The sequence below is a fragment of the Dendrobates tinctorius genome, unplaced genomic scaffold (assembly GCF_039654945.1).
Source record: "Dendrobates tinctorius isolate UK_male_01 unplaced genomic scaffold, ASM3965494v1 ptg000083l, whole genome shotgun sequence".
In the NCBI taxonomy this organism is placed as follows: Eukaryota; Metazoa; Chordata; class Amphibia; order Anura; family Dendrobatidae; genus Dendrobates; species Dendrobates tinctorius.
In genome coordinates this window covers 24,975,219-24,990,795 of record NW_027361751.1, presented here as the reverse complement: position 1 = coordinate 24,990,795, position 15,577 = coordinate 24,975,219, and the positions used below count along the sequence as shown (strand labels likewise).

General features: G+C 43.1%; 1 protein-coding gene across 7 annotated transcripts in view; it reads right to left on the bottom strand.

Moving 5' to 3' along the window:
• ADAMTS6 (ADAM metallopeptidase with thrombospondin type 1 motif 6) overlaps window positions 1-15,577 on the bottom strand; it is a 405,198-nt gene that overhangs the window by 15,625 nt on the left and 373,996 nt on the right. For all 7 annotated transcript variants that reach the window (XM_073584243.1, XM_073584241.1, XM_073584240.1 and 4 more), the window contains 2 exons: window positions 5,418-5,594; window positions 4,501-4,657 (listed from right to left, as the gene is read on the bottom strand). In XM_073584243.1, coding sequence (XP_073440344.1) covers window positions 4,501-4,657; window positions 5,418-5,594 — 334 coding nt within the window. The remainder of the gene's footprint in view (window positions 1-4,500; window positions 4,658-5,417; window positions 5,595-15,577) is intronic.

Sequence of the window (15,577 nt, the reverse complement as noted above, 5' to 3'; positions counted from 1 at the left end):
AGATCTCAGTGTGACCTGGTTAGATATACAAGTCTTACCAGGTCACAGTGAGAAAGACAGATCTAAGGGTCCCGTCACATTTAGCGATGCACCAGCGATCCCGACCACGATACGACCCGGTTAGGATCGCTGGCTCATCGCTAAATGGTCGCTAGTGAACTGCGAAACAGGCAGATCTCAGCAGCGATGCAGCAGCGATACAGCGGTCGCTACTTACCTGTCAGACGCGATGATGAAGACGTCCTCCCGCCCGCGTCGCTCGTCGGCGCCAGCAGGAAGCGGCCGACGAGAAACGGCCCAGGACGTTCTCGCGCGATCAGCGACAGACAGCAGGGGAGCCGGTCGGAGGTAAGTATCACATTTAGTGATATCGCTAGCAATATCGCTGCTGCGTCACAAAATCGGGGAGCGTTAGGCCTCTTTCACACTTCCGTTTTTGACCATCAGTCAAAATCCGCCAGGTTTTGAAAAAAACGGATCCGCCATTTTTTTGGGCGGATCCGTTTTTTTCCCCATTGAGTTGCATTACTGGCGGATCTTGACGGATGGCCATCCGTTGGATCCGTTTTTTTGCGGATTCGCCAAACTTTTTGCGTCCGCCGGCATGCCTGGACGGACCATGCAAGGTTTTTTTTTGTTGTAGGATCCGCATTTTCCAGTGCGCATGCCCGGAGAAAGGAAGTCAGGGAGAAAATTAACCCTGAAATCCTTTCTGGCGGAGGAAAAAAATTCTCTCTCTATCTCCAAAAAACGGATCCTGTGGCATCAGTTAGGAAAGGATCCGCTTTTCTGCCTTTTTGGCGGATTTTAACTGAAACAAAAAACTGAAGTGTGAAAGAGGCCTTAGCGATATTACTAGCGATATCGCTATGTGTGAAGCCCCCTTAAGTTTCTCTGGGGGCATTTGCCTTATTCCTCCCTGTTATGCTGTCTTCTTCCAATTGGGCATCGTCATACAGGGGAAAACGTAGACTCCTCTATGCTAAAGCCCCCTTGCACCTTGACCCAAGGGGGAATTAGCATCTAAACATTACAAGGCAATATCTCCAAAACGGATATGAGCAATAAAAAAAAAAAAAAAAAAAAAAAAGAAGAAACTATGCATTATTCAGCCCCTTTATTATCATGTAGCTAGTTTAGCATGTAAAAAGGGGAGAAAGGCCCTGTTTAATTCTACTTTGTTCAATGGTGAGTCCTCCATTATTTGCACTAAGGAAAAAAATCCCATAGTTCAAGTACTAAAAACTAATCACCAAATTAATGCATTTCTCACAATGCTACATAAATGAGTCTTAGAAAGCTTCATTAATGTTAAACGGGCTGTCCACTACTTGGACAACAGATTCTCGCTCTGAATGTTTGCCCCCATTAAAATAAAAATACTTACACTCTCATCCCATGCCGGCGCCGTTCCCACGCTATTAGCACTCGCGATCCCGGGGCTCACATGAGCTTTTTATGTCAAGTACTGCGTCTAATGTATGTATACGCCCGAAAGCGGAGACAGTGACACCAGTGCTGACTGGGCGCAGGGCTCATGTGAAATAACCTCACATGAGCCCCGGGAACACGAGTGCCGATAACGTGGGAATGGCGCTGGCATGGGTGGTGAGTATAAGTGTTTTTATTTTAAAGGGGACAAACATTCAGAGTGAGAAGGGGTTGTCTTCCCAATTAAGGGAAATATAACACTTAGATTTTTTTTTACTTAGGCCTGTTTCACACATCAGTTTTTCACCATCAAAATCCGCCGTTTTGGAAAAAAAAACGGATCCGCCATTTTTCTTTGCGGATCTGTTTTTTCCCCCATTGACTTTCATTATCGGCGGATTTTGACTGATGGCCGTCCGTAGCATCCGCATTTTTGTGGATCCGCCAATATGTTGGCGTCCGCTGACCTGACCGAACGGAGCATGTAACGTTTTTTTCTCTCTCTTTCTCTCTCCTTACCGCTCCAGTGAAATCCCCCACATCACGGCTGCTGCTCCCGTATGTCCATCGCAGCTATTCATCTCACGGCCCCGACATAGCCGACTCCCGCGAGATCACGGCCCCGAGGCTCCCGCGAGATTACAGCTGCTCCCGGAGAACACTACATCACCGGTATTTTTTTTTTCATTTTTCCCCAAGCGCGGTTCCTTTAAATTTTCACCATTGGCGGATCCGTACATCCGCCGATCCTCTGCCACACGTTTTCTGTCAGTCCGCCTGCGGATCCGTTTTCCGCTATTTTGGCGGATTTGGACTGACAGAAAAAACTGAAATGTGAAACAGGCCTTAAGAATCAAATCCTCAAAACATACATTATATATATATATATATATATATATATATATATATATATATATATATATATATATATATATATATATAACATCTGTTATGTTCAAATTTTTCTGTAATTGTTTTGAGGCGGCCATCTTGTCTGAGACACATGAACAACAGACAGGGTGTAACTCTGACTTTCATAGAAGAGTTTTCTTGGCGTGCTCTGTAGCTTGTGCAGAGGTCACACTGTACAGGAAGAGGACGTGAGTGGTGACCATTGCCTATTGTGAATGGTGTGATTGCGTGCCAACCGCCAGTAGCTCCGCCTTTTGACGCTGCGCCGAGCGCACCAAATTGCAACCTGTTGCGTTTGGCGCTGGTCGGCGCAGCGTCAAAAGGGCGCATGCGCCGCCAAACGCATACCTGCGCACGGCCTGCGTCCCCAGTGCTAAAGATAGGGGACGCAGGACGCATGCAGCGTCATGCGCCCGTAGGCGGAGCTACTGGCGGAGGCACGGCAGGGGACGGGGCACGGCCGCTGCTGCTGCCTTAAACGCAAATGTGAAACTAGCCTTAAACAATTTATTTTTAAAGGACATGGACACCTTCGGGGGCATTTATTTTAACTTAATTATATGTATTTTCTATGTAAAACATTATTTGCAATTGAGTTTCATTAAAAAATTTGCACCATTTACCTTCTATATACTATTTCTGGTTACAGAATAAATTAACTGAGATTCTATCAGTGAGCTTGGTCTGAGGAGAGTTTGCAATGCTTTTATGAGTTTTTTTTTTTTTTTTTTTTACAGATCCTCTCTAAGTTGATATCTGATTACATACAAATTCAGCTCTCCTTTAATTTGGTTTGTGGTAATAAATCAGCTGAGAGGAGCTTAGTAAAAGAAGGATAGGTAAAAGAGTTATAGACTCACAGTCAGAACAGGCTCACTGATGGATTTTCACTTAACTCATTCTGCAGCCAGGGAAACAAAGCCTTAAAAGCCAAATGGTACCACATCTTATATCTACTTACCTTGTAATGTCTTCACATCCTGTTCTGTCCAGCTGTGTCCGGATCCCAGAATTCAAAGCGGCAGAAGTTCATGGACTGCCATATTGGGGCACCCAAGTGATGGGTGTCTCAATATGGAAACTGCTGGTGGTATCAGACTCTTGCGCGGTACCACCAGCGGAACACCGTCGCACCACACACACACTGTATACGCCATACGCACCACACACACTGTATACGCCATACGCACCACACACACACTGTATACGCACCACACATACACACTGTATACGCCATACACTGTATACACCGTACGCACCTCACACACTGTATACGTCGTACGCAGCCTCTTGTGTGGTACCACCAGTGGAACACAGTGGCTAACACACCGCCGCCGGGTTCAGCCAAACGATTCACTGACTGCCGCCATCTTTGTACAGGAGGAGCGCATGCGCAGTTTTAATGTGACCGCCGCTATCTGTCTGCACAAAGATACCATAGCACATGGGATAGAGAGGTCAAAGAAGAGAGCACAGATGGGAGAAGTCAGCACATGGGGAAAGAGAGTGGATAGGTGGGTGAGCACATGGGGGGAGAGATTCTCAACGCTGCAAAACCTGCCCCCATCATGACATTACCGCCCTCGCATTGGGCCTCATCTAGTTTTTAATGAAAACAAATTGCAAAAATTATTTGTAACCCAAAACACAAACATATCAGACAAAAAAAAAAAGATTTTTGCACCTACAGGTGTCAATATCCTTTACCGACATTCCCTGAGGTACTATGATGTTATATAAGAAGCAGATGGCCAGACAGTATATAACCTCAGAACTAGGAGTCACAGTTGCAATGTAACAATGTGAAGGTAAGGCTTTTTGAGTTGCGTGGTATCCGCTCTTACCCTCCGTGCATCGTCCATTGTTCTCATAAATCTGCTGCTTGTGGCTGCAGTAATATTTGAAGTATTTTATAAAGAATTACTGCAGCCATGAAATAGTTTAGTCTACTCCAGGTCCCTCTTGACTCACCATGTTGAAGGAAATGAAAACCAGTAATGTGCGTGTTTTTCGTTGTCTCGCATCTGCTTTATGAAGAATTTGACTTGCCTCGCTTACAGCCCCTTCTCTGGAAGAAGCGGTCACTACAATGCTTTGCTTCATGTGCTCTGAGCACGGCGAGCCAGGCACCATAGACAAGAAGCGGCACGTACTCACCCTCTGTGTTAGAAATCGGGCTGCTGTCACATTTGCTTTCACACTGCTGCATTGACGGGGGGCGAACACTTTCTGGACAATCATTTGACGCTTGTCCCGTATATGAAAGACACTGCACCGTTCTCATCTGCTGGCCCAGACCACAATGTGCAGAACACTGAAGAACACAGAAAAAGAAGGCGACAAGTCATTATATACACTTTACGCAACTTACCCTGAAGTCCAAGACATCGCCAGCTGCCATCGAATGAACCGTTTCATGAGAAATAGGAATTCAACCCTAGGTCTCTATGAACATTTTGAGTGTTCCCAGTGTCACGAATATGGGAACCTTTAGCTTTTTTATTGCGTTAACCCAAAATGTACCATAAATGGAGTTAATAATTACTAAAAATGTGTCCTTACAACAATTAAAGGGGATTTCTGGCCTTAAGCTACAAGTTTGCTATCACTCTGTGTGACTACAGACTTGTGACTCCTCACATTGCGCACAGTGCACTGTCAGGATTCTCTGGTCTTGACGCGGAGAGTGGGCGGTTATGTGAATGTGAGCTGCATACTTTTAGCCACATTCCGACTAGATGTGCCCAGCCTTGCTCAATACACTTGCATTGAGCAAGGCCACACACGTCTAATCGGCACATGACCGCATGTAAGAAAATGACATACTTGTGGCCGGGAACCAGAAGCTCTCGACGCCAGCACAGGAGAATCCTCGCAGTGCACAGTGTGCGCGATGTGAAGATTCACAAGTCTGCAATGACAGAGTGACTGCAGACTTGTAGCCTCAGACCAGAAAACCCCTTTAAGGCAACTTTTATCAAAATATGTGGTGATCTGTGTATGTCTATATATATTGCACATCCAAACTAGCTATGAACTATTTGCAAAGCCTATACAGATTACAGGTTACTTACCTGCCCCCATTCGCCTGTAACCCATCGAGGTGGAGGACACCGGCCTAAACTGCAGCGTATCCGGACTGGGGGTTTGTTCTCTTCACTGCAGCTTGTGGATGGGAAGGTTTTGGAAAGGTCACTGCTTTTACACTGAACGATTCGATGCTTAAATCCAGGTCCGCATTTGGGTGTACACTTAAGAAAAAAAAAAATCTGAATTAAATAATGTCATTAAAAACAAAGTCACATTTACTGCAGAACCTAAAGATGGATCTTTCCTCTTCCCTAGTTTATTGAGGTTTTTATGATAAGGGTCCGATCAATGAGGTCACCTGAGGGATGGCATATACACTTATTTATCAAAAAATGCTAATACAATGCTTTGCGATTTTTTTTCTAACTACACATTTAGAATAATAATGGATTTCATGTGTTCATTACCTATAGTGAGCTGACGTATGGCGCATGTATATATGCTTGTATATTGGCAGCGGGATGTGATAATACTAGAGGAGTGCTGGTCTTGTCCTATCAATTTTTTACTGGTTAATTATGAGCTCCATCAATGATGGATTGTTCTTACATACTTGTCCTTAGATCTAGGACGCGTTTCTAAAGACCTGTAGCTGCATACTCCCTATGTTCAGGCTCCCTTACATCAGACATCACATTTTAACGCAATTTCACTCAACTGGATATATCTGTTCTGTTTTTTTACCGTCTTCTTCTTTTAGAAAGTATGAGCTGCCTTTAAAGCGGTTGTCCAGGCTTGGGGTTCAAGTCTGCAGTAACTATCTCTGCAGACTTGCGCACTGTGCGTTTTCAGGAATCTCAGGTCCCGGAAGCTATGGACGCATGACCTCAGTTATGGAATTTGCATACATGCAGCCACAAACCTCACTCAATACAAGTGAACTGAGTGGAGATGGACACGTCAAGTTGGAATGTGGCCGGAAAAATCCAAATGGCATACTTGTAGTCACATGACTGCCCGCTCCCGGCATCAGAGAATCTTGGCAGCGCGCAGTGTTGGTGAAGATTCACAAGTCTGCGGTCACGTAGAGTGACTGCAGACTTCAACCCAATGCCTGGACACCCCTTAAAAAGAGATGCAGCTGTTGCATGGACACTTCCTGGCAGTGCTCCAATCCACGCACAGGCACTCGGTGCACACTTGGCATTGCCAAACAGTTCATTGCAGCTCCCCACCTACTTTTTTCCCCTACATCTCTGCCCTTCTCTGACTCTAGAATACCAAAACTGTCATTTAAGAAAAGGAGAAAAGGGGAAAATAAGTAGGTGAGAAGGTGTATAGAAATGTTTGGCTACACCAAGGGTGTACCGAGTGTCTGTACTTGGCTTGAACAGGCGCTCTGTGCCGACTGCCTGTAAGAGGTCTAGATGGTGACAATGCTCCATGGGAAAACGGAATTTGCAAATAAGCTCTCCTCCAGAAGAAAAAAAAAAAAAAAACACTCAATAAGAAAACAATATTTCTATTTCAGAAAACCAGAATCCTGCTCTTTGATGGTGGGTCTGGCCAATATGATAGTTTTTTCAGGCAGGTCACCACCGAAAAGCCACCAGAAAAAGCGCTAGCTAAATGCTCAAAAGAATTAACATATTTCAAAGTAAAAATGACTTGCTGTCTTTGTGTGTCTTTTAACAGATTTAAGTTTCCAAAGACGCCATTTGGTTAAAAAGGCGAGTTGACTATTCTTCAGGCACCTTCCGCTCTGAAGACGCTCTATACTTTACAATACAAGTCAATGGAATTGCTCAAAATATGTCTGGGCGTCATTTTGAGCATTTTGTCTGCGTTTTTTGCTTCAAAAACCAAAAGCTGTTCCTGCTTTGTTGAATGGAGTTCAAAATAAAATCATCCATAAAATGCCAGTAAAAAGAAAAAAAAAAAAAAAAAAAAAGACGACGTTCCAAACACGCTAGGAAAATGCTACAAAAAAAGTGCCCCCAGGGCCAAAAATGTCGTAAAAGTTCTCGGGAGACAACTAGAAAAAAACCCCACTACAGAAGATGTAAGAGCTTGCGTTTGAAAATCTCATCATGTTTGCCCACCTGAAAAAGACCTCACATGCACGATGTACCCCAAGATGAATGCTTAGTGCACCTATTCTGTAGACCACCTCCAAACGCAAGAAAAATACAAACACTGTGTTAGGCCAAGTTACAAATACTAGAACTAAAAAACCTCGCAGCAAAATCCTGACGAATCGGACAAGCTATTGATTTATTTCTTGGGAATATTTTAGGTGGAAATTTTCTTAAAGATATCGCAGACGTGTTGGGTAAATCATACATCACAGTCATCTTCATAGATTTCGGTCAACGTTCTCTAGAACTTGCACAACATCTGACGGTGCCCCCCGGTCATCAAAGCATTTTGTTTTTTTACTATTTAGAAGTAAAGCTTTTGCTTGTAACCGTTCCGGATAGATCACTCATACCATCTGTTTGAGATATTCAAAATCCCATTGAAGCCGTCTTGTACATCGAAATCTCAAATTACTCCCCTAGCACGCTGCTGCCAAGGATATCAGACGTTCCAAGGTCAATCTCACCCCAACGCTAGAGCAACGTTACACATTCTAACTCTACTTAATAAACATTTAGGAGTCAATCATGTAAGAAATCCCAAAAATGATGGGTCTCCATGTGCTTGGAACATAAAAGGCCTTGTTGAACCCTTGACCTGACGCTACCTTCTTGAACTTGTCTTGTGATCTCACCGTTAAATAACATATGCCAGCCAGTCAGATTAGTCATTGCTAGAAAATGGATCACGGCGTTTGATGCTTGTTAAAATTAAAAGCTGTGATGAGTTTTACAAGGAAGATTACATGACCAGTAACGGAAGACATGGAATGATGGGACTCTGTTTTCTTTACTGCACTAAGTGCGACGATATCTTGTGCTTAGCCCAGATGGGAGCCGACGCTGCAGTTATCACAACAGATTAATGCAAAGACAAGTGCAATTGTTAAATTTCACTGAACATCTTAAAAAAAAACAAACAAAAAAAAACTTTCACTTCTTTAAGAACCATGTCCTTAAAGAATCTGTCAGCAAGATTTTGATAGAGAATCTGTCAGCAGCATGCAGTAGGGACAGAGACCCTGATTCCATCGATGTATCACTTAGTGTAATGTTGCAGTGGTTGGTTACAAAAGAGTCACAGTTTTTCCTGCTGCAGATCTAGCAGAGCTTGGAAAGCTGAGCTGTGTATAACCCCAGCCACACCACTGATTGGTAGATTTCTATGTATAGTGATAGAAAGCAGCCAATCAGTGGTGGGGGCAGGGCTGATCTACAAGGCAGTTGGTCCTTTAATGATAATCTCCTGTTGCTAAAACACTGATTGTATTGAAACAGCAAAACTCAAACCAGTAAGTGACATTGCTGTAATTAGGGTCTCTGCCTCTAAATCATGCTGCTCTCAGATTACATATTTATAAATCCGCTGATAGATTCAATTTAAGGGAAGCTTAGCCTTCTGAAGGTCATTGCATGGGATTTCTTTTGGATGACACGGGAATTCAATAACTGTAGACAGATCTTCCTTCAGAACTGACAGCTCAGGCCAGCCGCATTGTTGCTCCGCTGACTGGAATATGCACACTCCCAATGCTGCCATATAGCTCAGCCCCATCAGCTTCTTTTTTGTGATAGCAAAAAAATTTTAAAAAACACAAGTGCGGTAACAGAAGCTGCCAGGATAGGACATCTGGCTGGGGTCAGGAGCTGCTGCGCATGCGCAGAAATGTGTCCTGCTGAAAACGATGGTTTGATTCATAGTGAAAGTGAGATGTGCTCTGCCTACTACAGTCACTGAGCGTTACATCTTATGCTTCATAGGTGCAGGCTCCAGCAGGGAGGTCACATTTGGGCCACATTTACACACCAGCTTTTCGTTTTTATGAGCTCATTCAGACTAGCGGATATCTGCTCAATGAGCGATCTGTGTATAGCGCGCTGAACCAGTGCCCTCATGCAATTTTTCATATAGACTCCTATCCACAATTTGAACCCAGTCTATCAAAAACGGACCTATTTTCTCCCACGTGTCTTCAATTTTGCCTCCATTTTTTTTTCTGTGTTTTAAAAACTGAACATAAACTGTCTGAATTTTTTTCTTCCCATTTACAGTTTAGAATGGATCAGTTAATACTGGGGTAAAACGGAGGTCTTATATTTTCGACTGATCTTCATAGACTTGAACGACAGACTATGGATGAGAATGGGACAAGCTCTGAGTTTGATGGAACGGATACACAGATCCATGTGATAATGGATGTGCAAATACCGTAGTTCTATAAACTATACACGGCAGCGTACGGTCCTTTTGAAAAGCGAACAGCGCAAGGATGAGAAAAACGGATGTGTGAATGGAGCCTTCTCTGAGATCTCAGGTTTTCATCATCTCCACATGTTTTTATTTTTGCCTTTTCCTCCCTAATTTGTAATTCATTAAATTACATTAAAACTGATGTGTTAATTTTTTTTTCTGCCATTTATCATTAGGCACAACATTTTTAGCATCTTCCTTTTTCCCCCCCGTCTATGGCTAGGTTCACACTGGGCCTTTTTTTATGCCAATTTTCATCTGCATTTGACAGTAGCAGCTATGTCTATGGGATTTCAGAAATCTCATGCTCACAGATTGTTTTTTTGTCATAAGTAATTTGTGTTTTGCTTGGTTTTTGGATCATAGAGCATGTCACTTCTTTCACCGTTTCTCAGCGTTTTTCACCCATTGATTTGAATGTAAAAAAAATCACCAAAAAAACGCAGCAAAACCTACGTTTTTTGCTGCAGCTTCTTTCCTGCCAAGCACTCGGGTTTTGCTGCAGAAAAAGAAAAAAAAAGCAAAAAAGCCCAGTGTGAACTTTGGCTGGCGACAGCAAAAGCCTCCATGAAGTAGGCTAAAAGGTCCTGCCCACTTGGCTCCAAGAGCTTCTTGTTGGCAAATTGGCACACCACCAGCCAAAGATGGAACTGATCAGAAGACTATTAACCCTTGTTGTCTTTGTAGGATTTTTACAAAACTGACTTACAGGTTAAATAAAGAAAATGCTGCAGACTAAAGGCCCCGATTCATCAAATCAATTGAGTAAGAATTCTGGAGAAAATGTTTGCGCAACAATTTGGCAAATCTTGGCGTTTTCACACTGTTTTCTCGGGGCGGGGACAAGGGTGTGACAACACAGCTCCTCTAATTATTTAGACCAGAAATCTACAGTGAATCCAGGCAAGGAGTGGAGTAACATTCAGAAATGAGGCGCATGCCCCTTGTCAGACGACCCCAATTCATTTAGCCGTATGGGCCTCTTAATTAACCGGTAGCGTCTGGCTACTCCATGCCCCCTCATCAAGGCCGGTGAGAAACTCCTCGATCTTGATGAATCAGAGTCTAGGATATTAGGAGGGAACTATATTTTCTTGCTTCACTTAATGATTCTTTTCGGTTTAGAGTTCCTTTAAATAAGACGTCTTAATCGCCAAGCTCCCTTTTAGAAACCCACCATGGCTCTCTGTCCCTGGTGTACAAATGTTCCAGACAGAAAAAAAAAAAAAAACCTTATATATTTATCTAGCGCTGAAAAGCAAACGTGATCCCCCCAGTTCTGGTATGCATGGATGTTTTTACTGCACTGTGCCAATATGCTGGCATTTTCAAAACTGCTTTCATGTGGCACCCACTTACCACATTTTTGAGATAACAATGTTTTATTTAAATTCTTATTCTTTTACAGATCAATCAGTCTTTAGTGTTTTGGTAACCCAGGAGAAAAGAAAATGTGTGTAAGTTCTTTTATGTGAGCACAAAATGCGCTTATTGTAGTCTAATGAATTACTATTATGAAGTGACAGCGTGTGCATGCCGAAAAGAACAACTCCGATCTGTTCCTTCTCAAAGTCACGAGTTTCAGCAAAATCCAGAGCTATCTTTGCTGTACACCACTGTCAAGCAGTTACATTAAGAGCAATCTTTGTTTTCTAAGAACTAGAAACCCGTCGTGGCTTCTAAGAAACGCTGCTCACTCTCTCCTACTGTTCTCGTCAACCCCAAAAATACCCCAGACTGAGGATCTGCAGGCCATGCCAGCATTAAACTGGGGATTTTAACCGTATCCTATATAGTTTATAGTCTTGTTCAATAATTATGGTACATCTCTGCTGGAAAAAAAAATTGAGTGAATGGACTTGTAAGCGGTTACAACTGACTGAGCTTTAATTTACTGTATGCGATAAACCTATTGGCATAGGATTGTCAGGTTTCTGGATTTATTACTGGAAGCGGACAAAGTAATAAATTCTATTACTAATATCAAAACCATAGAAATAGTATTTTTTTTTATTATTATTTAGAAATGACATTGTCAGTCTTTACTCATCTCTTTGAAAATGAGCCCATCGTTCTGACATCATATATATATATATATATATATATATATATATATATATATATATATATATATATATATATACACACAGTGCCTACAAGTAGTATTCAACCCCCTGCAGATTTAGCAGGTTTGATAAGATGCAAATAAGTTAGAGCCTTCAAACTTCACACAAGAGCAGGATTTATTAACGGATGCATAAATCTTACAAACCAAAAAGTTATGTTGCTCAGTTAAATTTTAATAAATTTTAAACATACAAGTGTGGGTCAATTATTATTCAACCCCTAGGTTTAATATTTTGTGGAATAACCCTTGTTTGCAATTACAGCTAATAATCGTCTTCTATAAGACCTGATCAGGCCGGCACAGGTCTCTGGAGTTATCTTGGCCCACTCCTCCATGCAGATCTTCTCCAAGTTATCTAGGTTCTTTGGGTGTCTCATGTGGACTTTAATCTTGAGCTCCTTCCACAAGTTTTCAATTGGGTTAAGGTCAGGAGACTGACTAGGCCACTCCAACACCTTGATTTTTTGCCTCTTGAACCAGGCCTTGGTTTTGTTGGCTGTGTGCTTTGGGTCGTTGTCTTGTTGGAAGATGAAATGACGACCCATCTTAAGATCCTTGATGGAGGAGCGGAGGTTCTTGGCCAAAATCTCCAGGTAGGCCGTGCTATCCATCTTCCCATGGATGCGGACCAGATGGCCAGGCCCCTTGGCTGAGAAACAGCCCCACAGCATGATGCTGCCACCACCATGCTTGACTGTAGGGATGGTATTCTTGGGGTCGTATGCAGTGCCATCCAGTCTCCAAACGTCACGTGTGTGGTTGGCACCAAAGGCTGTCCAGGCCGTGGAAGGCTAACAGTAGTTCCATAAGCCTTCCACTTCCGGATGATGCTCCCAACAGTGGAGACAGGTAGGCCCAACTCCTTGGAAAGGGTTTTGTACCCCTTGCCAGCCTTGTGACCCTCCACGATCTTGTCTCTGATGGCCTTGGAATGCTCCTTTGTCTTTCCCATGTTGATCATGTATGAGTGCTGTTCACAAGTTTGGGGAGGGTCTTAAATAGTCAGAAAAGGCTGGAAAAAGAGATAATTAATCCAAACATGTGAAGTTCATTGTTCTTTGTGCCTGAAATACTTCTTAATACTTTAGGGGAACCAAACAGAATTCTGGTTGTTTGAGGGGTTGAATAATAAATGACCCTCTGAATAAACTTTTCACAATTTAAAAAAAAATTAAACAAAGAAATAACATTCTTTTATGCTGCAGTGCATTTCACACTTCCAGGCTGATCTACAGTCCAAATGTCACAATGCCAAGTTAATTCCGAATGTGTAAACCTGCTAAATCTGCAGGTGGTTGAATACTACTTGTAGGCACTGTATATATATATATATATATATATATATATATTTTATGTCTAAAAACTTAAGAAAAGCTATGAAATTTGTATTCCCGGCTTTAACATTCGCCTTCAGGATAAAAAAAAAAAAATGTAAAAGTATTGGTTAGGATGTGAAAAGACGGATGGTGACTTGTTTCAATTGTCTCACTAGACTTTGCTAGCCTAAGGCGCCTTCGGAGGTTGGTTTTAGGAATGCATATAAGTGAAGTAAGCACATTTTAGAGTTTACCTAAGGTGTCTTGGGGTATTACACGGCTTTTAGTCATAAAGAGGAAACTGTGCAATTTAGATCCAAAAATTTAGAGCCAAAAAACTGAGATTTCTCTATGAAAAAAATACCTTAACCCCCTCAATCCTTCATTTTTCTCTCCAGTTCTTTGTAGTGGAGAATTTACCATGCTCATTATACGATACAACTGACCTGGCAATTTGATTCTCCAGGTCATCATTATTATTATTTATTTTTTTAAAGTGCTACAAAAAATTATAAACAATAAAACTAATTTTGCTTGTGTCTCCATTTTCTGAGACCCGTAACGCTACTAATTGTCATAAATATGTGAGGGCTTATTTTTTGTCCCTGAGTGTATACTTTTATTGATACCATTTTGGGGTAGATAGGATGTTTTGATCACCTCTTATTGCAATGTTGCAGCAAAAGGGCATGATTTGAACTTTTGTGGGTTTTTTTCAAAATTTCTTTTCATATTTTTAAAAACTTTTTTACCGTATTTGCTAGTCCCCTTAGGGGACTTGAACCTGAGGCCATCTGATTTCTTGTGCAATACATAGAAGTGCATCAGCACTGTTACGTATAGTGAAAATTACAATCTCCTCTGAACACCAGCCCCGGACTGGCTTTCACAGGAGAATAATCATGACAAGCATGGATGACTTCAGCAGTCCTCCGGCTGTAATGGCAACCCATCGGTGCCACACGATTATGTCATGGGCGTGTGGAATGACATGCCCTCCTGCTGGCGTGTGCTAAATGCCGCTGTCAGAATTTGATCAAATTAGATTAAACAGATTAAATCAGTCATCATCTGTCGGGAAAGATGCAGGCTTGAACTGCATGGACACAACATATGACGTTACTGTATGTCATATATCGTGAAGGGATTAAAGGGTGTCTGCCAAAACAAAAGTACTGTTCAAACCAAGCACAGGTTCTCAATCTGGCTTCCGACCGCATCACTCAACTGAAACTGCCCTAACTAAAGTCACTAACGACTTACTAACCGCCAAGAGCAAGCGACACTACTATGTCCTCCTTCTCCTGGACCTGTCCTCTGCCTTCGACACCGCAGACCATTCCCTCCTGCTACAGACTCATCTCTTGGCATCACAGACTTGGCCCCATCCTGGATCTCATCATACCTAAGAGACCGAACATTAGTGTCTCCCTCTCACACACCACCTCTTCACCTCGCCCCGTCTGTTGGTGTTCCTCATGGCTCTGTCCGAGGACCCCTACTATTCTCCATCTACACCTTTGGCTTGGGACAGCTCATAGAATCCTACGGTTTGCAGTATCACCTCTATGCCGATGACATGCAGATCTACCTATCTGGACCCAACCTCGCCTCCTTACTGACTGAAATCCCACAATGTCTGTCTGCTATCTCAGCCTTCTACTCTGCTCGCTTTCTCAAACTGAACATGGACAAAACAGAATTCATCATCTTTCCCCCAACTCACTCTACCCCTCCACCAGACCTATCCATCAATGTCAATGGCTGCTTTCTTTCCCCAGTCCCGCATGCTCGGTGCCTTGGGGTGATCCTCGACTCTGTGCTCTCTTTCAAACCACATATCCAAGCCCTCGCCTCCTCCTGCCGCCTCAAACTCATTCCTCAACCACGAAACCACAAAAACACTAGTGCATGCTCTTATCTCCCGCCTCGACTACTGCAACCTCCTACTCTCTGGCCTCCCCTCTAGCACTCTGGCTCCGCTCCAGTCCATCCTACTCTCTGCTGCCTGACTAATCCACCTGTCTCCCCGCTATTCCCCTGCCTCCCCCCTATGCCAGGCCCTTCACTGGCTTCCTACTGCCCAGAGGCTCCAATTCAAAACCCTAACCATGACATACAAAGCCATCCGCAACCTGTCCCCTCCATACATCTGTGACATGGTCTCTAGGTACCTACCCACACGCAACCTTCGATCATCTCAAGATCTCCTTCTCTACTCCCCCCTCATCTCTTCTTCCCACAACCGCATACAAGACTTTTCCCGTGCTTCCCCCATACTCTGGAACTCTCTGCCGCAACACATCAGACTCTCACAATCAACGGAAACCTTTCAAGAAGAACCTGAAGACCCACCTGTTCCGACAAGTCT